This window comes from Ochotona curzoniae, unplaced genomic scaffold (assembly GCF_017591425.1).
Source record: "Ochotona curzoniae isolate NIBS_2020 unplaced genomic scaffold, NIBS_Ocur_1.0 contig_1014, whole genome shotgun sequence".
NCBI lineage: Eukaryota > Metazoa > Chordata > Mammalia > Lagomorpha > Ochotonidae > Ochotona > Ochotona curzoniae.
In genome coordinates this window covers 42,238,285-42,258,674 of record NW_024464920.1, presented here as the reverse complement: position 1 = coordinate 42,258,674, position 20,390 = coordinate 42,238,285, and the positions used below count along the sequence as shown (strand labels likewise).

Here is a 20,390-nt window from a genome sequence, read left to right as displayed (position 1 = left end):
CTGGAGTTGACAACACATCAAGCACCACTTTCAGGATCTCACCATGAAAATCATGTGCTCATGGCCCTACGTCAGCATTCCTCCTTGAAGACCCTCACCAGGCACAAGGGCTGCTCCCATGGTGATCACCCATGCCATCCTTGCCTTCTTGGTTCAGTTGACCACCCACGCTCTCCTCTCATACCATCATCACCACCTCCACCTGTTCAGGCCATCCAGACATCTTACGTTGCCTTTTCTACCACCAGCTTCTACTGCCCCTGAGATCCTGGTACCTCTAATCCCTAACTTCCCCTTCCCCACCAATAAGTGGCATCATCTCCTTCTCAGAGAGGATGAACAGCAGAGGAAGAATGTGGTTGGCTCTGTGCTACCTGCAGAATCAGGAGTGCTGGTCCTCTTTCTGTCTTCTCAGGACTTGCTTGCTCGACTGTCCTTTCTCCTATCCATCCTCATTATTTTAATGCATCAACAATGTCTCATTTTAAAGTAATAATAAAGACTTATGCCCTCAACACTGTCTTCTCGAGCCACCTCCCTTTTCTCACTTCACAGACTCCTTCAAGGAGCTGCCGAGCCTGCTCATCTCCTTTTCACCTCCCAGTTCACACCTCATCTCACACCTGTCCCTTATCCTCAACAGGCCTCACTTAGGCAGCACCCTCCAGGCTACCAAACCTGGCCAGTGGACTTATCTTGGTCCTCACCCTGGTTGATATTTTGGCAGCATTTAATTGCCTCACCCACATCCTCCCTTTGGAGACACTGGTTTCCTGTGGCATCTGTGATCCCCTGATTCAGGCTGCCTCTCCGCTGTCACAAAATTTCCAGTTCTTCAAGTCTTCCCAGGTTTCCTTCGCATAAAGCTTCCTTCCTTCCCTGAGTTCTTGATCCATGCTTAGGGCTCAGTCTCTGCCTGCACCGACTTTATGTCTCGGGCAGTGACAGAACCCCAGGCCAACAGCACAGATGACTCCTCCCGGCCCAGCCCAGACTCTGCCTTCTTTCAAAGATGTCTCTCAGTTTGCTTGAGTCAGGACCCAAGCGAGGTGTGGACATTGCATAAAGGATATAACACTGCCTTATTTTGCTTCATTTTTCCTTCCATTTTGTGTCATAGATTTATATGCAATGTCACATTGTATGTTAGCTGGAATGTGTCATGCTCTTATTTGGCCGATCTGTTCCTCCCAGTGTTGTCATTTGATCTAGGCTTCTACTGTGTGTGTTTCTGGTAAAATAGCTCCCACATCTGAGGACTTGATGCAGTTCAGTGACAATTTTTCAGGCAAGCAAACTGCACAGGTTATCCGTGTTGCACCACACCATGAGGCTTATAGGGTCTGGCTTTTCTTCCTCTAGTGTATCTGGATGCAGTCATTATTTTGGACTACCGCAGAATTTACCCCAAGTTGTCTCTTGAGAGCACCCATTTATCTTGCCAGGTCAAGCTACCATCACCTCTCACCTGGGCTATGATATTAGCTTCCTACCCACTGGCCCTGCCAGCTTAACCCATCACCCACATTGGCCTTCCAAAGCGATTCCGATGTCATTCTCTGATTAAAACTCCTCAGTGAGTTCACACTGTTCATAGGATTAAAAATCTAAATTCTTCCCACAGCCCCGAATGGCTCAAATTGTCTTCCTTCTCCATCCCCTTTTTGCACATTTTCTCTCCTTTGCATTTTATTTTAGCATCAGTGGCCTCTATCTGGGTCTCACCTCCTCTCAGGATCTTTGCCCCCTGGCATTCTTGCAGGCAAGCATATTTTTCCCATTATTACATCCCACCCATCTGAGCTCAGACTAGATTTACTACCATATGAAAACCTTCTCTGAAGCCCCCCTCAAATGGGGCAGAACCCATTATTGCTCTTGAAAGGTCTGTGGTTGTGACAACCTGTAATGATGCATTCAGCTATAGGATTGTCTCATTAATGGACAACTTCTCTTTCAGCTTCAACTGTGTGCTCCATGCCACAGTAAGGACTAAGTCCCCTTTCCTTATCACTGTTATAACCTCAGTACTCAGATTGGTGCCAAACACATGGTTGCCATATTTGAAATGCTAAATAAGTGACATAAATGAAAGGCATCCATCCCCAGGTGGACGGACCTCAGCTGTATTACCCACAAAATCCTGCCCAAGCTTTGCTCCCACCCCACCATATTGATTGGCCACAGTCCCTTCAGGGCCTGTCCCCTGTCCATTCCACTCCCGCAGCATGGCTCCTGTCTCTCCAGCGCTCCAGGCCCTTGCCACCTCACCAGGAACTTGGCACCTGCTGTTGCCTTGGCCTGGAATGTTCTTGCCCCCAGAAAATGGCCTGACTCCCTCCCTTACCAACTTTGCTTATACTTGATTCAAATGTGGACCAAGATATTTCAAATCTGGGGTGTTTCCACTCTCTTGCCTCCTTTCCTGTCACAACCCTCCTATCCTACCATGTATTTTGACAGAATGACTTTGGGACTGGTGCTGTACCATAGGTTAAAACTCTGCATGTGGTACCAGCATCCCACATGGGTGCTGGTTTGAGTCGCAGCTGCTCCATTTCCAATCCAGCTGCCTGTAGATGGCCTGGGAGGGCAACAGAAGATGGCACAAGTGCTTGGGCTCCTGCACCCACATGGGAGACTTGGGAGAAACTCCTGGTTCCCAATTTCAGACTGGCTCAGCTTTAGCCTTTGTGGCCATTTGGGAAGTGAACCAGTGGATGGGAGATCTCTTTCTCTGTCTCTCCCACTCTCTGTAACTATTTAAAATAAAAATTAGCAAATATATTTTTAAAAATGACTAACTACAGGAGGGCAAAGACAGAGCCAAGAGCTATTTTGATATGACTGTGATTGTCTAGGCAAGATGGGCGTCTGGATGAGGGTAGGAACAATGGAAACGGTATGTTGAGAAAAACCCATATTTTGAAGGCAGAGCCAGCAGGGTTTCCTAGTGAGTGGATGTGGGTGTTTAAGAGAAAAGTGGTAGAAGCAGTTCCTGTGTCCAGCGGGATGCCTCCCACACAGGAGGTGCTTCTCCATGTTAGATTCCAGGGGAACTGCGGGACTCCTGAGTGAAGAAGAGGGCAGGACTCAGCTCTGATGTGCCTTCTGAGCACACTGCCCCCAGCTTCAGAGGGAGGAGATCTCATAGAACACCTGCTGCCCCTGACAGAGGTCAACAGTGAGAGGCTTGGCACTCTCCACCCCTGGCGTGTTGCCATGGCTCACAACTTGATCCGCGAGGCTGGCCTTCATTGGGAGAACTAAGCAGCACGCACTGCAGAGGGGACCTTCACATTGAGCTACTGTTTGATTTGATGAAGTTGCAGAGAAGCAGGGAGGGATGCGGCCTGGGAAGGATTCTATTTTGGGTCGTCAGACTTGTGACTGTGAGACTTGTAGGAACAATGCAAGTGTTCGAGCTGCCTTGTTGAGGCATCAGAGGAGCTGGGGCAGAGCCATCTGTCCCACCTCACAGATATGAGCCTTGGTCAGCCCGTTCTGCCCCCTGCAGAAGCTGCACCCTCTCTTGTACCCCCTGTCCCCACTCCCATTTCTTCTTCTATCTCACACTCTCGGCTGGCACTCCCAATCTGCCCTACACTTCCAGTACCACATTTTCCTCCGTGTGTGGGGATGGTTCTCACGTGCAGCTGCTATGTCGCCCCTTCCTCTTACCTTCCCTCCACACTTATAATTCCCTGAATGGCTTCCAACAGTGATGCCTTTACCACAGCAAGAATGGTGTTGACAGCATTTACTGTCTCATGAGTACCACGTGCCAAGCACTGCACGCTTCATCAGTACTTTCTTACGTGATCCTCATCTCAAGCCTGTGAGATAGGTACTGTTGTTAGCCCTAAATGGAAGGAAGAAACCAAGGCACGGAGAAGTTCTTACCTCCTCTGCCCCCGCCTCCCCCACCTCCTACCAAGGAAGTGCAGCAAACAGCATGGCCAAGATTCAAGCCAGATCTGCATGTGGCCATTCCGGGAATGAACCAGCAGGTGTAAAGTTTCTTCCTCTGTCTCTCTCTCTCTCTCCTTCTCTGTCTTGCAAATAAATGAAATGAATCTTTACAAAGAAAAACTGTAGCCAAAGTAGGGGAACCAAGAAAGCCTATCTAAGGGTACATGCTGGAAGAAGAAATATAGCCCAACCTGGTCTCCGCTTCCTAGGGAATAAAGGCTTCAGGGACCAGGAGAAAGGCAGAACAGCCCACAGGCCCCAGAGCATAGGGGAAGACCCACCAATAGTGGAGAAAATTTAAAAAGAAAATGCTATCTAAGTCTAGTGCAATCACTTCTTGACCTTGTAGCTAAGATCAAGTGTAGCCTAGAAGAAACCATCATGGGTGCCGACCATTATGGATTCATGGATGGGACAGGATCATGGAGTATGCTCAACAAAGACACAGAAATCCACAGGGCTTGTTACAGCAGATTACGCAGGGCAAAAGAGAACCCTGCTCCAAACCAACCCAAATAGACTAATCAGCACCAAGTCTCAAAAGAGTATAGTACAAGCCCAAGGGTACAGCAAGAACACTGAAAAATAAAACCTACGGGCTGCAGTTTTGGTATCTTGTGTCAAACCATTGCCTGCAATTCCAGCATCCCATGTGAGCACCAGTTTGAGTTCTGGCTGCTCCACTTGTAACCCAGTTCTCTGACAATGTCCCTAGCAAGGCAGCAGAAGATGGCTCAAGCCTTTTGGGTCCTTGTTACTCATATAGGAGACATCAATGGAGTGCCAGGTTCCTGACTTTGGCATGGCCCAGCTTTAGCTGTTATGGCCATTTGAGGGAATGAACCAGCAGATGGAAGATCTCTGTCTCTTCCCCTCTCTCTTTCAAATATTTTTTCTAAAAAATTAAAAATAAGTATCATTGGTCCTGGCACAGTAGCCTAGCAGCTAAAGTCCTCACCTTGCATGTGCCGGGATCCCATATGGGTGCCGGTTCTAATCCCAGTGGCCCCATTTCCCATCCAGTTGCCTGTCTGTGGCCTGGGAAAGCAGTTGAGGACAAGTAAAAGCCTCAAAGATGGGCCCGGCGCGGTGGCGCAAGTGGTTAAAGGTCCTCGCCTTGCACACCCGGGATCCCATATGGGTGCCGGTTCTATCCCGGCAGCCCTGCTTCCCTTCCAGCTCCCTGCCTGTGTCCTGGCAAAGCAGTTGAGGACGGCCCAAAGCTTTGGGACCCTGCACCTGTGTGGGAGACTCGGAAGAGGCTCCTGGCTTCGGATCGGCATAGCATCGGCCGTTGTGTTCACTTGGGGAGTGAATCATCGGACGGAAGATCTTCCTCTCTGTATATCTGACTTTCAAATAAAAATAAATCTTTTAAGAAAACAAGTATCATTATATTTCTAAATCTGTACCATGAAATATGTGCAATTTGCTTACTTTATATAAATAAAAACTAAATCATCTTCAATAATAAAAAAAATTTAAACAAAGAACTAAAAAAAACGTATAGCCCAAGTGCTTGTGCCGCTGCCACCTACATGGAACAGTGTGATGGGAGTACAGCTCTTCTGGCTGTGCCTTGATCCAGACTCTGCCATTGTGGTCATTCTAGAGTGAAACAGCAGATCGAAGATTCTCGCTCTCTCTCTCTGCCTCATTTTCTTTCTCCCTCCCTCTCTGTCTCTAAAACTGTCTTTCAACTAACTAAATAAATATACAATTTATTTATAACTAAATATATATTTATATATAAAATTATATATAATATATACATATATTTATATATTTCATATAAATTTGTTGTGTATTATATTTATTATATAAAATTATTGTCTATTTATGTAAAACAGATTAAAATATATATTTATTTTTATATATTTTAAATATAAATATATATTTTAAAAAGCAACTAAAAAAGACGCAAGATAAGTACAAAGAAGGAAATAATTAAAAATAAAAGTATAAATCAATAAAACTGAAAACAGGAAAACAACGAGAGAGCAAAACTAAAGATCAAGAGTTTCCTGAATTTAGATACAAGTCCTCAACAAAATATTAGCAAGTTCAATCTAGCAAAACGGTTTGTAAAAATCATGATCAATTTTCATGTCGAATGAAAGGCTGCTATAGTGTTGAAAATAAAACAATGTAAAACTTAGCATATTAACAAACTAAACAATGAAAACCTTATGAGGGCCCGGCACGGTGGCGCAAGTGGTTAAAGGTCCTCGCCTTGCACACCCGGGATCCCATATGGGCGCCGGTTCTAATCCCGGCAGCCCCGCTTCCCTTCCAACTCCCTGCCCGTGGCCCGGGAAGGCAGTCGAGGACGGCCCAAAGCTTTGGGACCCTGCACCCATGTGGGAGACCCGGAAGAGGCTCCTGGCTTTGGATCGGCATAGTATTGGCCCGTTGCGGTCACTTGGGGAGTGAATCATTGGACGGAAGATCTTCCTCTCTGTCTCTCCTCTCTGTATATCCGCCTTTCCAATAAAAAAAAATAATAAAAATAAATCTTTAAAAAAAAAGAAAGAAAACCTTATGAGACTTTTTAAAATATATGTATCAGAACTAAAACTCCTTTTTTGATAAGGAGTTTCAGTGAAGTAGGAATGGAAAAGGACTTCTTCAACTTGATAAAGGGTAGCTATTAAAAGCCTATAACTAGCATGATATCTTTTAGTGAATAAACTAAATGCTTCCCTCTTAAGATTAGCATCATGCAAACATGTCTCACTCTTCCTTAGACGAGGACATCATCCTAGAGGTCCTCGCCAGTGCAGTAAGGTAGGGAGGAAAAGGATACACCGATGGGAAAAAAACAAAAAAACAAAAAACCTAGAAGAAATACAGTTGTCTGTAGTCCTTTTATAGAAAATCCCAAGGAATCCATTGGATGAGTTTAACACTGTCTCACAATTCAACCTCAACACACAAAAACCAGTTAAGAATAACTGGAAATGGGGGTTTTAAAAACAGTATTGCAGAGCGGAGGTGCAGAAAGGGTTGAGGTGCATCTTGGGACGTCTGCGTCATCTATGGGAATGCTGGGTTTGAGTACCAGCTCTGCCTCCAAGTCTAGCTTCCTGCTAACAGGCACCCTGGGAGGTGTCAGCCAATCGCTGCAGTGCTTGCACCTCTGCCACCCACATGACAGACCCAGATGGAGCTTCTGGGGGCTCTGGGACTCTGCCAGCCCTAGCCCCAAGTGTTGTAGACATTTGGGGAGTGAATCAGTTACCGGAGAGCTATATCTGTTTGTCTCTGTCTCTCTGTGTTTAAAGGTTTTTTTTTTAACGATTTATTTATTTTTATTGGAAAGTCAGATATACAGAGAGCAGAGACAGAGAGGAAGACCTTCCAGCCACTGATTCACTCCCAGGGTGGCTACAATGGCCATAGCTGAGCTGATCCAAAGCAAGGAGATTCTTCCAGGGCTGTCACATGGGTGCAGAGTCCCAAGGCCTTGGGCCATCCTCAACTGCTTCCCCAGGCCACAGGCAGGGAGCTGGATGGGAAGTGGGGCTGCCGCTTCACGAACTGGCACCCATATGGGATCCCGGTGTGTGCAAGGTGAGGACTTTAGCCACTAAGCTACCATACCGGGCCCAAAACTTTTTTTGTTGTTGTTTAATATAAGTATTGAGGACAGGTGTTTGGCACATAAGTTAACGTGCTGTGTGGGACACGTACATTTCCTGTTGCAATATCTGGATTTGCATCCTGGCTCCACTTCTTAGTCCAGCTTCCTCCTAATGTCGGGGAGTGGGGCAAGGGTGGGCAAGGTAGGAGCAATAGGGGGTAGCTGAAACACTTGGGTCCCTCCAATCCATGTAGGAGGCCAGGCCGGCCCAGCTCTGGCTGCTATGGGCACTCGAGGAATGAAGTAGCAAATGTGAGAGTGACTTCTCTCTTTCTCTTCTTTTGAAAAAAATGTAAAAAAAAATTTTTAAATGACATTGCAATAGGACCCAAACCATGACATACTGAATAAATAAATCTCTAAAACAATGAACAATATTGGGTTTTAAAGCAATGGTGCTTGGATATTTGGACCTCTGTATGCAAAAATAAAAATTAACCTTGAATCCTACGCCTCCTGCTGTTTTTAAAGCTAGAAAAACAATCAATGAAAGGTAAAATGAAAAGCTAAAAGAACTATAAAATACAAAAGTGTAAAACTTGTAGATGAAAACATAAAACATTTTTGTCATTTTTCATGGCAACAAATTATTAAATAGAACATCAAAAGAAAAAATTATATTATTCAAAATAAGATCTGTTCTGCAAATGATTGTAATAATAAAATACTGGGGAAAAACACTTTCAAAACACATCTTCTATAGTGAACTTGTATCTATATTAGAAATTCAGTAATGAAAAAAGTAAAAAGGTATCTCAAAAAAACCCCAAAAGACAAACTAGTTGCACAAATATTTCTCTAAAAAAATACATGTGGATTGGAAATAAGAACCTGAAAGATGCTTAGCAATGTTAGCTATTTAAATGCAAATTAAAAGTTATTGATCTATCCCTACACATTTTTAGAATGCCAAAATGAATGAACCGGCAGAATCCGAGAGCGCCCCGTGCTGCAGAGACTGAAGGCAGGGCTCTCAGTTTGCCTGTAGGACAACGCTTTGTGGATCAGTGCGGGTTCTTCCAGTGTGAACTATCTGCTCTCTATACAACTTGGCAAGCCCACTTTTGGTATTTATATAAAGGAAATAAAACATTACCCCCAAACCTGTATGAAAATGCTGACAGCAGGGTAATTCATAGTGGCCCAAACATCTTAAATCCCATTAGTAAATGTTTAAACAAACTGTGGCCCAGTATGGAATACCACACTAAGCCCTTAAAAAGAGCGCATTGCTGATGCCCACGACTTGGATTATGCAAAGTGAATAATTTGGGCTCTAAAGACTGTACAATTCCAGGTATAAAAAGATATTGGAAAAGGCCAAAAGAAAAGACAAAGTTGTGGAGTGATTGTCAGGAGTTCAGAGTGTGGGGAGAGGCTGACAGAATAGGTGAATGGGGCGGGAGTTTAAGCAATGAAACTATTGTTCAGGTTTTTATTTATTTGCAAGGCAGGAAGAGACAGACAGGAACAACCTTTCTACTGCTTCCCTTTTCCAAATGCTCTCAGCATCTGGGGATGGGCCAGGCTGAACCATCAGATGGAAACTCCATCTGGATCTCCCACGTCGGCAGCAGGGACCCACTGCCTGCTGCAACACGCATCAGCAGGAGGCTGAATCGGAAGAGGAGCCAGAACTCAAAACTCTTACTTTATTGGTTCATAACATATCTAAAGGGATAAATACTAAAAAACTGAATAACTAAAGAACAACAAAGTTGGGCCCAGTGGCGTGGCCTAGCAGCTAAAGTCCTCTCCTTGAACGTGCTGGGATCCCAAATGGGCACCGGTTCTAATCCTGGCATCCCCACTTCCCATCCAGCTCCCTGCTTGTGGCCTGGGAAAGCAGTCGAGGATGGCCCAAGGCCTTGGGACCCTGCACCTGTGTGGGAGACCTGGAGGAAGTTCCTGGTTCCCAGCTTCGGATCATCAGACGGAAGATCTTCCTCTCTGTCTCTCCTCCTCTCTGTGTATCTGACTTTGTGATAAAAATAAATAAATCTTTTAAAAAAAATAAACAACAAAGTTAATCCAAATAACACGCATGTCAGTCTAGAAAAAAAGCTTTTTTTTCTCCAAGTATCAATTAAATACTTAGCCTTTTGTCACAAAGCAATAAGAATTAAAATAACATAATCATAAAACAAAAGTCCCTAACACTCAGAAAATTTTTAAATGATCTTTTTAAATTCTTGAGACTAGAAAGAACTCTGAACAAAACTTTCAAAACATCAGGAAAAATAGTAGCATTAAAATATTGTATATCAATACCTATAGGACACAGCTAAAACACTGTTCAAAGACAAGTTTGAGTTTGAAACACTGTGTTAATAAAAATGAATGAAAAAAAAATCAAATTAAGCATCTTTATTTTGGTTATTTTTTAATGCTTATTTCTTGGCTATTGAGCTAAGCCAAACATAGGAAGCTCTCAAATGTTTGCTAAATAAATCCATAACAGAATAAACCTAAGGAAAACGAAAGAGTAAGTTAATAGTGTTTGTGATGCATGCATTAGGAAAAAATTCAAATAGTTGCACCAGTGTAAATGTCTAGCTTGTCCCTTAAGAGTCCAAACAAAAAAGGAAAAGAAGTGACAGAAAGTACAGCTACAGCAACTGAAACAGAATGAAGTGAAAATAATGACAGAGGACGTTCAGTAAGCCTACTGACCCGCTTGGCTCAACACTACCAAAGTCAATTTAAAAGATAGGAAAGAACAGGCAATTTTCTAGGAAAGTGTAATCTGCCAAAATTTAGAGATCTAAAATCTAAACTGACCAATTACTCTAGGGGAAAAAAACAGAAAAAAAAACTGCAATAAAATCGCAGACCTAAATACTTTCATTCTATGTAAATTTCAAGAGCAAATAATTCTAATGCTATTTAACCTTTTTGGAGCTTATGAAAAAAGAAGGAAACTTCGATGTCTTTTCTTAAAGAAATGTAACATTGATACAAACAAATAACAAAAATTAGACACTGACAATCAAATGGTATTCAATCTCACTTGTAGGATATTTTTTTTGATGCAGAAATTCTTAGTAAAACACTAACAAATAAAGCCCTACAGCCCATTAAAGAAAAAAATAAATGTTATTCCTAAGCGAAATTTATTCTAAGAAGGCAAAAACAGCTTGAGGTTAGGAGATTAATAATGCAATCATTTACAATTTCTCAACAAAAATTCTTCATAAGATGTATATGCTTAATTAAGACAGCCATTGCTTAGCATGATAAAATAGGTCATCTTAACCCAAAAGTAATTGTTGTGTTTAGTGGGTAAACATTAGATGGATTTCCATTAGAATCTTATGTTCTCAAAATTTAGGCCAACATAATTAGACAAGAGAAGTGAGAGGCATAAAAATCAGACAATCAAAGCAAAATTATGTTTGTTTCTAACCCAGAAAAATCTGACAGGATTTTAAAAATGGATGCAGTGGTCAGGTAATTAAACCTAATAGTTAAGTCCAGGTATCAAATGCCAGTATTGATATCTTTTACATACTCATATAAACAACCACTGTTAACAAACAAATAGTAATAAGATGATTTGAAAATCTAGTAATAAACCTAATCATAAATGCATGAGAGTTTTAACATATTTATAAACATAATATATATTATACATATATAATACATATATAATTATACATACATATATATGTGACATGCATATATATATGTATTAAAAGGCAAGTGTGACTTTCCTAGGAACTGCAACAGAAGACAGAATACATGAGAAAGCAAACTACGGCTAAGTTTAGGAGTTCTCAATGTCACCAACATGTAATTCTCCATAAACTGCTCATAAGCGTAGTGAAAACTTTGACCTCCCCAAATATACAAGGGGCTTCAAAAAGTTCAGAGTGGCAAGTGTTGTGGCACAGTGCGTTAGTCTACTACCTACACTGCCAACATCCTTAATGGGCACCAGTTTGAGTTCTAGCTGCACAACTTGCTTTACAACTTCCTGCTAATGTTTCTAAGAAAGTTACAGGAGATGGCCCAAATGCTTGGGCCCATGCAACCACATAGGAGACTTGGAAGAAGCTCCTGTCTCCTGAGTTCAGACTGGCCCAGCTCCAGCTGTTGTGGCCACTTGGGGAGTGAACTAGCATATGGAAGACTCTGTCTTTCCCTCCCTCTGTAATTTTGCCTTTAAAATAAATAAGTAAATCATAAGGGGCGGGGGGGGGGGAGGAGGGTGGAGCAGCCAGAGCTCCAGGCATTAAAAAAAGTTTATGGAAAAATTCCTGCCATATTTTAATTTGTTTTCCACAAAATGTTTTAAGCCTCTTCATGTGTATAAACATATATGTATACATAGCTATTCTTGGTATTTAAATAGAAAGTTCATGCTAAAATGATGCATGCTGAAAAATAAGTGTCAGAACAGGAAAATTCTACAAAAGGAAAGTGCTGATGAGCAGCTAGCTCTACTGGATATTTGGATGTTTAAAACTTAAAACAGAGAGCTGCTGGAACGTAACTAGATGGAAATACAGATGAGAGAGAACAGGAAGTTCAGAAATAGCCACAAGTACATATGAGATGGATGGCATGACTGAGGAAGCATGTCATATTTGGAAAGAAAATGTAAGCATTCATATGTGATATTGAGACAACAGGGGCTGCAGGAAGAGGTGCCCTTTACAGCTTATGTTAGGGAATCTCAAGTTGAGCAAAATCATCGAGACACACATTATATCACAAAGTGATTGAGAGCAGCTATGGTAAAACTATAACTGCAGGCGGAAAGACCTAGAATACAAAATCTAGGGGTCATAAAAACCAGATCCGTAAGTTCAAACAGCAATATATTTTCCATATGACAAAGACAAAACAGCGAGAGAGATTTGCAACTCTTAACATGAATTGTTAATCCCTAATAAATAAGGTCCTTTAAAATCAATGATAGACCAAATACCAAAGAAGAAAATTAGGGAAAGATTAGGAACAGAGCTCACTGGAGGAAAAATATAAATAACTGGTAAGTATAGCTACGATGAGAGAATCAGCTTCATTTTTAAGTGCATATTAAAACTTCACTCAGAAATGTGTAAGTCATATATCCTTGAACCATGAATTCAGGTCTATCCTACATATATACTCCATGTGGCAGGATAAACAATAGACCCTAAAATCCACCCAGAACCACAAGAGCAATCTTATTTGCAAAAAGGATCTTTGCAGATACGACTCACATAAAAACCTCTAGGAGCCAGCATTGTTGGGTAATGGGTTAAGCCACTGCCTGTAATGCTGGCACCCCATATCGACACCTGTTCAAGTGCAGGCTGCCTCCCTTCAGATCCAGCTCTCTGCTAATGTGTCTGGGAAAGCAACGGACAATGACCCAAATGCTGGGGTCTCTGCCCTATAGGCGAGACCCAGAGGAAGCTCTCTGCTGCTGGCTTCCCTCTGGCCAGCCCTCACCATTGTAGCCATTTGGGAAGGGAACCAGCAGATGAAACATCTCTCTCTGTCCCCCACGCCCAACTCTGCTTTTGGAATACATTTTTTTAAAGGCTTTAGTTGAGATGAGTCTAGATTAATCAAGCCCTAAATCCAATGGCAAGTGTTCCTAGAAACAGCAGAATAGGAGAAGGCAGACACACAGAGCAGAGTGGTGTGTCTCCAAGCCAGAGAGCTCCAAAGCTGCTGGCAGCCACCAGAAACTTAGGGACAGGCGTGGACCTGACAGCCTCCTAAGAGGACAGCTCTGCCAACACCTTGATTCCAGACTTCTCACTTATTTACAAGGCACAAGTGGTAAGGTGTGGACACGTATAAAGGAGCCTGTAGGAGAGACTGCAGCAACCTGGGGCTAAGAGTGTGGCCGAGAAGGTGAGGGGCGCCTGGCTAGGAGCAGAGCCTGTGGAGGGACGTGGCCAGCCCCACAGGAGCTCACGGGGAGAGTCCGTCTCCTGATCACACTGTCCTCCCTCCTTCCTAGCACCATGGCCAAGATTCAGCTGTTGGTAATTGGTAGTCGCTGTTTAAGGAAGACATGGAACAGTATATACAGTGCCACCACTTTGGTTTGAACCAGGAAAGACTATGCTAGGCAGACTTTGGACGGGTGCATCGCACATTGGATTCCATCTGATGCTCTGGGAAGGGGTTGGGTATCTGGGGAGCAGGAGAGAGGGAATGTAGTTCCCAATCTAACCACTTTATTCAAAGAACATTAATCAGTTCTAAGGGGCCATGCCCAATGGTCCTTATAAGGGAGACCTCTGGGCAGTGTGTGGTTAGCAACGATAAAGGAGAAGCAAGAACAAACAGTGCTTGGGGAGCAACCACAGTGAGAGGATGGGTATCGGGGTGCCCACCTGTCAGGTAGTGCCTGCAGCACGGTGGGCATCAGCACCCCAGAGATGGCCTTGTAGAGGATGGAGTCACATACACCGACGATGTTCACCACAGTGGAGGAGCCCAGCACGGGCAGCATGTGGGGCGGCATCCCTTGCCAAAAGTGCAGCAGGAAGCTCTGAACCTGGATTGACCCACACAGAAAAGAACCATGATTACAGGGAGGGCTCTCCCTACTGAGCTTTGGGACCCCCCACCCAGGCCAGCCCAGTCTAGCAGAGCTGCTAGCTACTCCTCCACCCTCTGCCCCAGCCCTCCCTTGGGTGCACACACCACTGCAGCTTAGCTTGGCCTAGCAGCCCTGGATGTTCCCCTTGACTCAAGTCATTCCCCCTGCACATTCAAGAGCCATGCGCACCACCAGCCCTTGCAGCTGGGGTCTCCTCTTCCTGGAAAAGGAGCGGCACATTATCTCTTGAGTGCCTTCAGCGCTGACATGTGGCTTCAGGTGTTCAAAGCCAGGCAGCGGGAGCAGAATCCTCACTCTTTTTGAGCCAGATCTTTTGGAAGGGAAAGATGAGGGAGTTGCAGGTGAGAGGAATGGGGCTAAAAGGAAGAGTATGTGTCACACACAGGATTGTTCTGGGTCAAACTGGTGTGCCAACAGCTAGGGAAAGTACAAAGGACTTCTCACATCCAAACTCTTCCAGTTTCCCCCCAAAGCCCCGGCCAGGTGGTGCTAGTGTGGGATGCTGGGTGGTGACAGCTGGACAGTTAGCCTCACATGGCCCGTGAGGTCTGTGTGGTGTGGACATTGCAACCATCAATACAGAGCAGGAATGCAGCGGGCACTCCAAGATTCCTAGGAATGTGATGGTACCAGCATCTCAAGCCCTGTTGCTGGCAGAGGGAACATCCAAAGTGGAGAACCCAGAGCAGGACGGGGACAGGGGATGTTCAGGTAGGCAAAAGCAAGGGAACAATAAGGCTGGGTAAACTCATCAATCTAATAACATTCATGAGCATCTGGGCTCAGCTAGCATCGAGTGAGGAGCAGCCCACCTTGAAGCCAGGGAACTCACCAAATTTTCCTACATTTTAAAAGGCCTGGCTTGGTTTCAACAGGTGGGAACTCTTTAACCCCACGGATATCATTGTCCACATACCCGATTCCCCAAACCCATCCTGACTCAGTGTGGGAGATAATCGCATCCCTCTAGCATCATATCTTGGAGCTGACACTGCTACTATCATGAGTTTCTCTTTTGGAGGGTCTGCTGTTGGCCGGGTATTGTACCCTGGTCCTCTTAATACCCACATGGCAATAGCAGCTGAGAGTCATGCCTCCAAGGCACAGAGGTTAACTGTGAAAAGCCGGAAGCAGGTCAGGGATGGATGAGCCTGCATTTGTCGGCCTTGGGCCTTCTTCCAGACAGTGTTTCAGGGTCTCCCCTACCAGTAGGGGCTGTTCTCTGCTGGCCAGGCTGCCTGGGGGAGATGGAGCTCTGCCCACACTGCAGCTGGTGACCCCACTTGTAGACACGCTCCCCAAATGCCCATAGCTTGCTTGGCCTTCCTGGAGGATGAGGAGAAAGGCATGCTCCTCTGACTTGCCAAGGGCAGTGAATGGTAAATACCAAAACATGTGATCCCAGTGTGCAGGCGGTCAGGCCTGTGTGTTGTGAGATAGAATTCTGTTTATTCCATGAGGATTAAAAAAAATAGAAAGTTTCCATGTGGATTGAAAATGAAAAAAATCTGAATGAATGAAGACTGACTACCAGAGTGTTCGGTCTTAACTCCCTCCCCAACTGGGAAAGGAACATTTCCAAGCCTTGATTTTCTTATCTGTGAAATGGGAATTTACTGCATTGGCTTTGGTAAAGATTCCTAAGAAGTGTTTGTTATAGTGTTCAGACCATTGAAGATACTGAAAGAGGCACAGCTGCTGTCACTATTGTTGCCATGGTTACTATTACATAATACTTTTAATTATGGAGGACTAAAACCGATAGGCCCAAGAAACCAGTGTGCTGCCCTGAATGAGACAGCTTTGTAAGTTTCTGAGTATTACCAGCCTGCATTCCTACTGTCCCTGTCCATGACCTTGCTCATTGAGACACCTGCTTGCCCAGGCTTTAGCTCTTAGCCGAGGTGCTGGTTTTCCAGAAGACCTTCTGCTGTCCCTTGGTGCCCAAGCATTGGCCTCGGGTCCCATCCCAGTTCTCCCTGCCTGCTCTCCTGAGTTAGAAGTTCTGCCAAGCTGGTACAGCCTGGATTCATTTGCCTTCCTTAGCTGCCTTCTCATGCAGCCATACCCCGTTTTAAGATGAGCAGCCAATTTCTTGCAGATACTCTGGAAAAGATCAGCTGCTGTGTAGAGTAAAACAAATCTGGGGCGAATCAAGTGTCTTTAGCAGGCGATTGTCTATTTTCAGTGTGTTCAAGCTGCACAGGGGCTCTGCTTGATCCTGCTTTCCTGAGCAGTTTGTGTAGGTGGTGAATCATCCATGTTTGACCTCTCATGCTACTCTCTACAGTTGAGATTCTTCGATGTCCAGTGGTACTGGTTCCTCTGGGTGAGAGGGAAAGGGATCTAAAGCTAACATTGAGGAGCCGAGGTGGGACAGACACGGCTTCTGTTCAGAAGGTGTAACTGTCAGGCCTTTATGGGCCTCAAGGGTGAGGAGGAAGAGGAGGGAATATCGAGATTTGAGTCTTGACCAACTAACAGTGTCAACCTGAATCTTGAGAACAATAGCTCTTGGGTCTGAAGTGAAGAGCTCTGATGGGCTGTGTTAAGTTAGACATGGAGTCAACTGCATCTGGAGCTTACTTAGGAGTAAACCTAGTGGAGTGACTAGCTTGTATCTAGTGGAGACAATAATGTGTATGGCTGTAACTTGCCTGGCATCAGGTAAGCATTTCACAAACAGACACTTCTTAGAAGAGAGGATTCTGAGGAACTCTCCTTACTCCTTCCAAGCATAAGCGGTGAAATAATCAGAGATAAATGATTATGTTTCCTGGGTTACTGTCACAAGCTTTGCTGTTAGTAATTGTGGAAGAAGAGTGAGCTGCCCCATTGGAGATCTGATCCTCCCTTCTCCAGTGGTGTAGGCCATCATCCCTGAGAGGCCCCTCTCCCCAGCCCCTGCTGGCTGCATCAGGATGGGACCAGATCTTGCCTATCACACATGGTAATGCATGTTATTTCTAAGCTGTCAGGGTCCCTATGGCCTTGTTCCCCATTCATCAGCTGAACAGTATTTGTTCCAAGGCTTGAGGGCAGGATGGAACCACAAGATGGAAGCAACAGGTCCCTGAACCAGCCTAGCATCCAGCCTTCCAACCAAGGCATTCACATTGGATTGAGCCATCAGAGCAAAGTAAGGTCTGGTTGTAGCTAGCGTGGTTTGAACCAATCATGGCTCAGACTTTGCCCTGGTCTTTGGGGTCTGCAGGATGTAAGGCACAGCCAAACCTCTGCAATGCTGGCTCAAGTACTTTGGAGCACTTCTCTCAAGTTGAACACATTAATCTTTCCTCATTTCCTCCTCTCTAGTGCTTAACTATATAATGTTTTCAAATTAAGAAAGGAGGTGGATTCTTAACACTTTGCATTTACAGGTGGCCCTAGTGGGCCTTAGTGGTAGGAAAACATGAATTAGACCTTGAGAATGGAAGGTTATCTGTTCCAAGTGCAGAGGCCTCAGGGATAGATGGAATCCAAAAACAGAGTTTTGCTTGAGTTTCTCTGAATCTTTACTTCTGATTGTAATGATGATATCCTGGCAGAATGGTCTTCCTCATTTGCCGCTAGGGCAGGGTGTCTTTTGCTAGTTAAATCAAGGAAAGGGCCATGCCCGGCCCTATCCACACACAAGACCCATATTGTGAGAATAATAATAGGACCTACTTTGTAGAATTATTTTAAGGGGTTAAGTGAGCTAACAGGATGTTAAGGACTCCCAAATGCCTGGCCCCACACCTAGGTGCAGCTCAGGAATTAGGAGCTAGTGTTAATTAGGGTATTTTAGTACAGAGTATTCACAGCTCAACACTTGTTGACCTACCTCATCAAAGTTGGCTCTTATTACAGTGTCCAGTATTCTCTGACAGTGTGTTCTGTACATCATAATAAAGGTAGAGACCTGTGGGGGCGGTGGAGGAGCAACAACAGAGGCACACATTAATACACATTGCCGCCGCCCTGCCAATTCCAGCTGTTACGTCACTGTCTTTCACTGTTGGGATAATGGAAGTCACTCAACTTCTACTCATCCTGCAAGACCCAGTGAGGCTGATTTTCACTTGGGGCAGTGGCAGTGGAGGGGCTCTGTGCCCCTCTGCTCACACAGTGCCTGCTAAGCGTAACATGGTGTCCTCACCCTTTTGGTCTCCCCACTCTGCCCCCACTCCCCACCTTCTAAGGCTGGGGGCTCTAGGAAAATAAAAATGGCGTTATTGTTAACACTCATGTATCCTGTCCCTGGCACAGTGTCTGGCACACAGAAATCAGTAGGACTTATTGAACTGATTTCTGTTTGTTGGAGAGGAGGCAAGTGTTTCTACTAAAACCACAGTAAGACATTTAAAAATTCCAGGACTTTGTTTAGGGGGAAAAAAATCATCATTGTGGATCCCTACCTACTTCTTAGGTTTTAAAACATTCTGTACAGATATAAGTTCATCCTCTTTGTTTCAGAACATGCATTCATAGGAATTTGTTTTATGCAAGCATCCATCTCCCCGCCTGATAGTAAATTTTCTGTAAGCGGGACTGTGTCCCAGCCTCCACTGTACCCCAGCTCCTGGAGTGATCCGCAGACAGCGCCATCTCCATACCTGTTAGAGCACTGCTTAGCACTGGCATCAAGACAGGTGCTTTAGAGATGTGCTCCTCCATTTTTTCCCCCGATAACTTGCTCCAAATACTCTAAATCAAAACTGTCTGATTCACTGCATCTGTAAAATCATCTTTTTCTATGGGACTATCATTTCACCAAGCAACCTGCAGCATGCAGGGAAATGAACTGTATCCAGGGGAAGGTGGCTCTTCCCTTGCGAAAGTAGACAGCTGTGCAGGCAGGCAGATGTGCAGATAGAGAGCTGGAGGATAGAGCTGGACAGACAGGTCAACATTCACACTGTAGAGCAGGTTGGGGTTTGTAGAGAAGTTGTACAGGGAGTTCCCATATCTCTGATACACATTTACCCTTCTCGCTAACAGCTGATATTTGTATGGTACTTCTGGCACAATTAATAAGCCAATACTGCTGCAGTATTACTGACCACAGCCCATGCTTGCTTTAGATGTCAATAGTGTTAAGTGGACTGCTGTGCAGTAATAGCATCTGCATGTGTGAGGCTGGGCACAGGGGTCCCGCCCCCCCCACCCCACCACAGTTGGCAGTCGCCTCAGATGTGGTTACCTTCTCCTCGGGCAGACTGGCTGGTAGATTGAGATCCTTTACATTTGGAAACTCAGGCAGTAACGTGCCAAGTTTGGACCGGGGTGAATATGCCACAGTCTGTTTGCTCACTTCTTTCTTGCCCGTCTCGCTCACCCAGGCAGCTCCTTTCTTGGAGTACATTACATCATAATATTGGGAGCTCTCCTTCACTGCGATGCCGTAGTAATGGTACCTGGGCCAAAAGAGAGAGAAAGTGAGAGACAAGGCCAACGTTGTCACATGGGGATTCTCAAGCTGCTGCAGATGCGGTAGTTGCCCACTGCCAAGGAGGGCTGTGCTCATCCTCCCCGCGGCTGGAAAGGTTAACGCTTCTCTAAGCCTTAATATCTCTGAAATCCAGAATTAAACCCAAGTTCCATGTTGCCAGCCATCAATCAGGTAGGTAAAAATAACCCAAATTGCCTCCTACAGAAAATGTTAAATCAAAAGCTTTGCAGAGAATGGATGAAAAATTTTCCATCTGTACTTGATCGCTCACGTCTAGTCAAATCGAGGCACAGCACAGGAATTGGCCCCGTCAGGGAGACCCCAGCAAAAGGATGTATTTTTGCCTGGTAGGTGAACCGCCAGCCAAAACTCACTGGACCTATGCTTTTCTTAACCAAAGAATGGTAATCTCAAGTATATACATATATATTTAAAGATAAACTCAACGTTTCAGTTCACATCAGATGTAAAACAAAGACTAGAACTTTTTATTCATTTAAAATGAGCTTAAAAATAGCTATGATTTCAGTTCAGATTGATAAAGAGATGGAGGCTGCAGCTGTGTTTGGTTTAAATTTTAGTGACCATCTATTAAATACTTGCAACATGCTGGGCACTTGCAAAGTGCTTCCAGTGCATTTATTTGAAAGATAACCCAATGACAGGGATCACTATATTCTCGCCTGGGAAGAACATGTAGGCAAGAACTCTCGAGTCACTTGCTCAAGGTCAGATAGCTGTTCAGGGAAAGAGCGGGTTCCTCAACCCTG

General features: G+C 44.5%; 1 protein-coding gene across 2 annotated transcripts in view; it reads right to left on the bottom strand.

Annotated features, from left to right (window-relative positions):
* The window catches only part of RFX4 (regulatory factor X4), a 151,561-nt gene that overhangs the window by 46,447 nt on the left and 84,724 nt on the right, over positions 1-20,390 (bottom strand). For both annotated transcript variants that reach the window (XM_040990981.1, XM_040990988.1), the window contains 3 exons: positions 19,372-19,585; positions 18,013-18,090; positions 13,957-14,120 (listed from right to left, as the gene is read on the bottom strand). In XM_040990981.1, the coding sequence (XP_040846915.1) occupies positions 13,957-14,120; positions 18,013-18,090; positions 19,372-19,585 (456 nt within the window). The remainder of the gene's footprint in view (positions 1-13,956; positions 14,121-18,012; positions 18,091-19,371; positions 19,586-20,390) is intronic.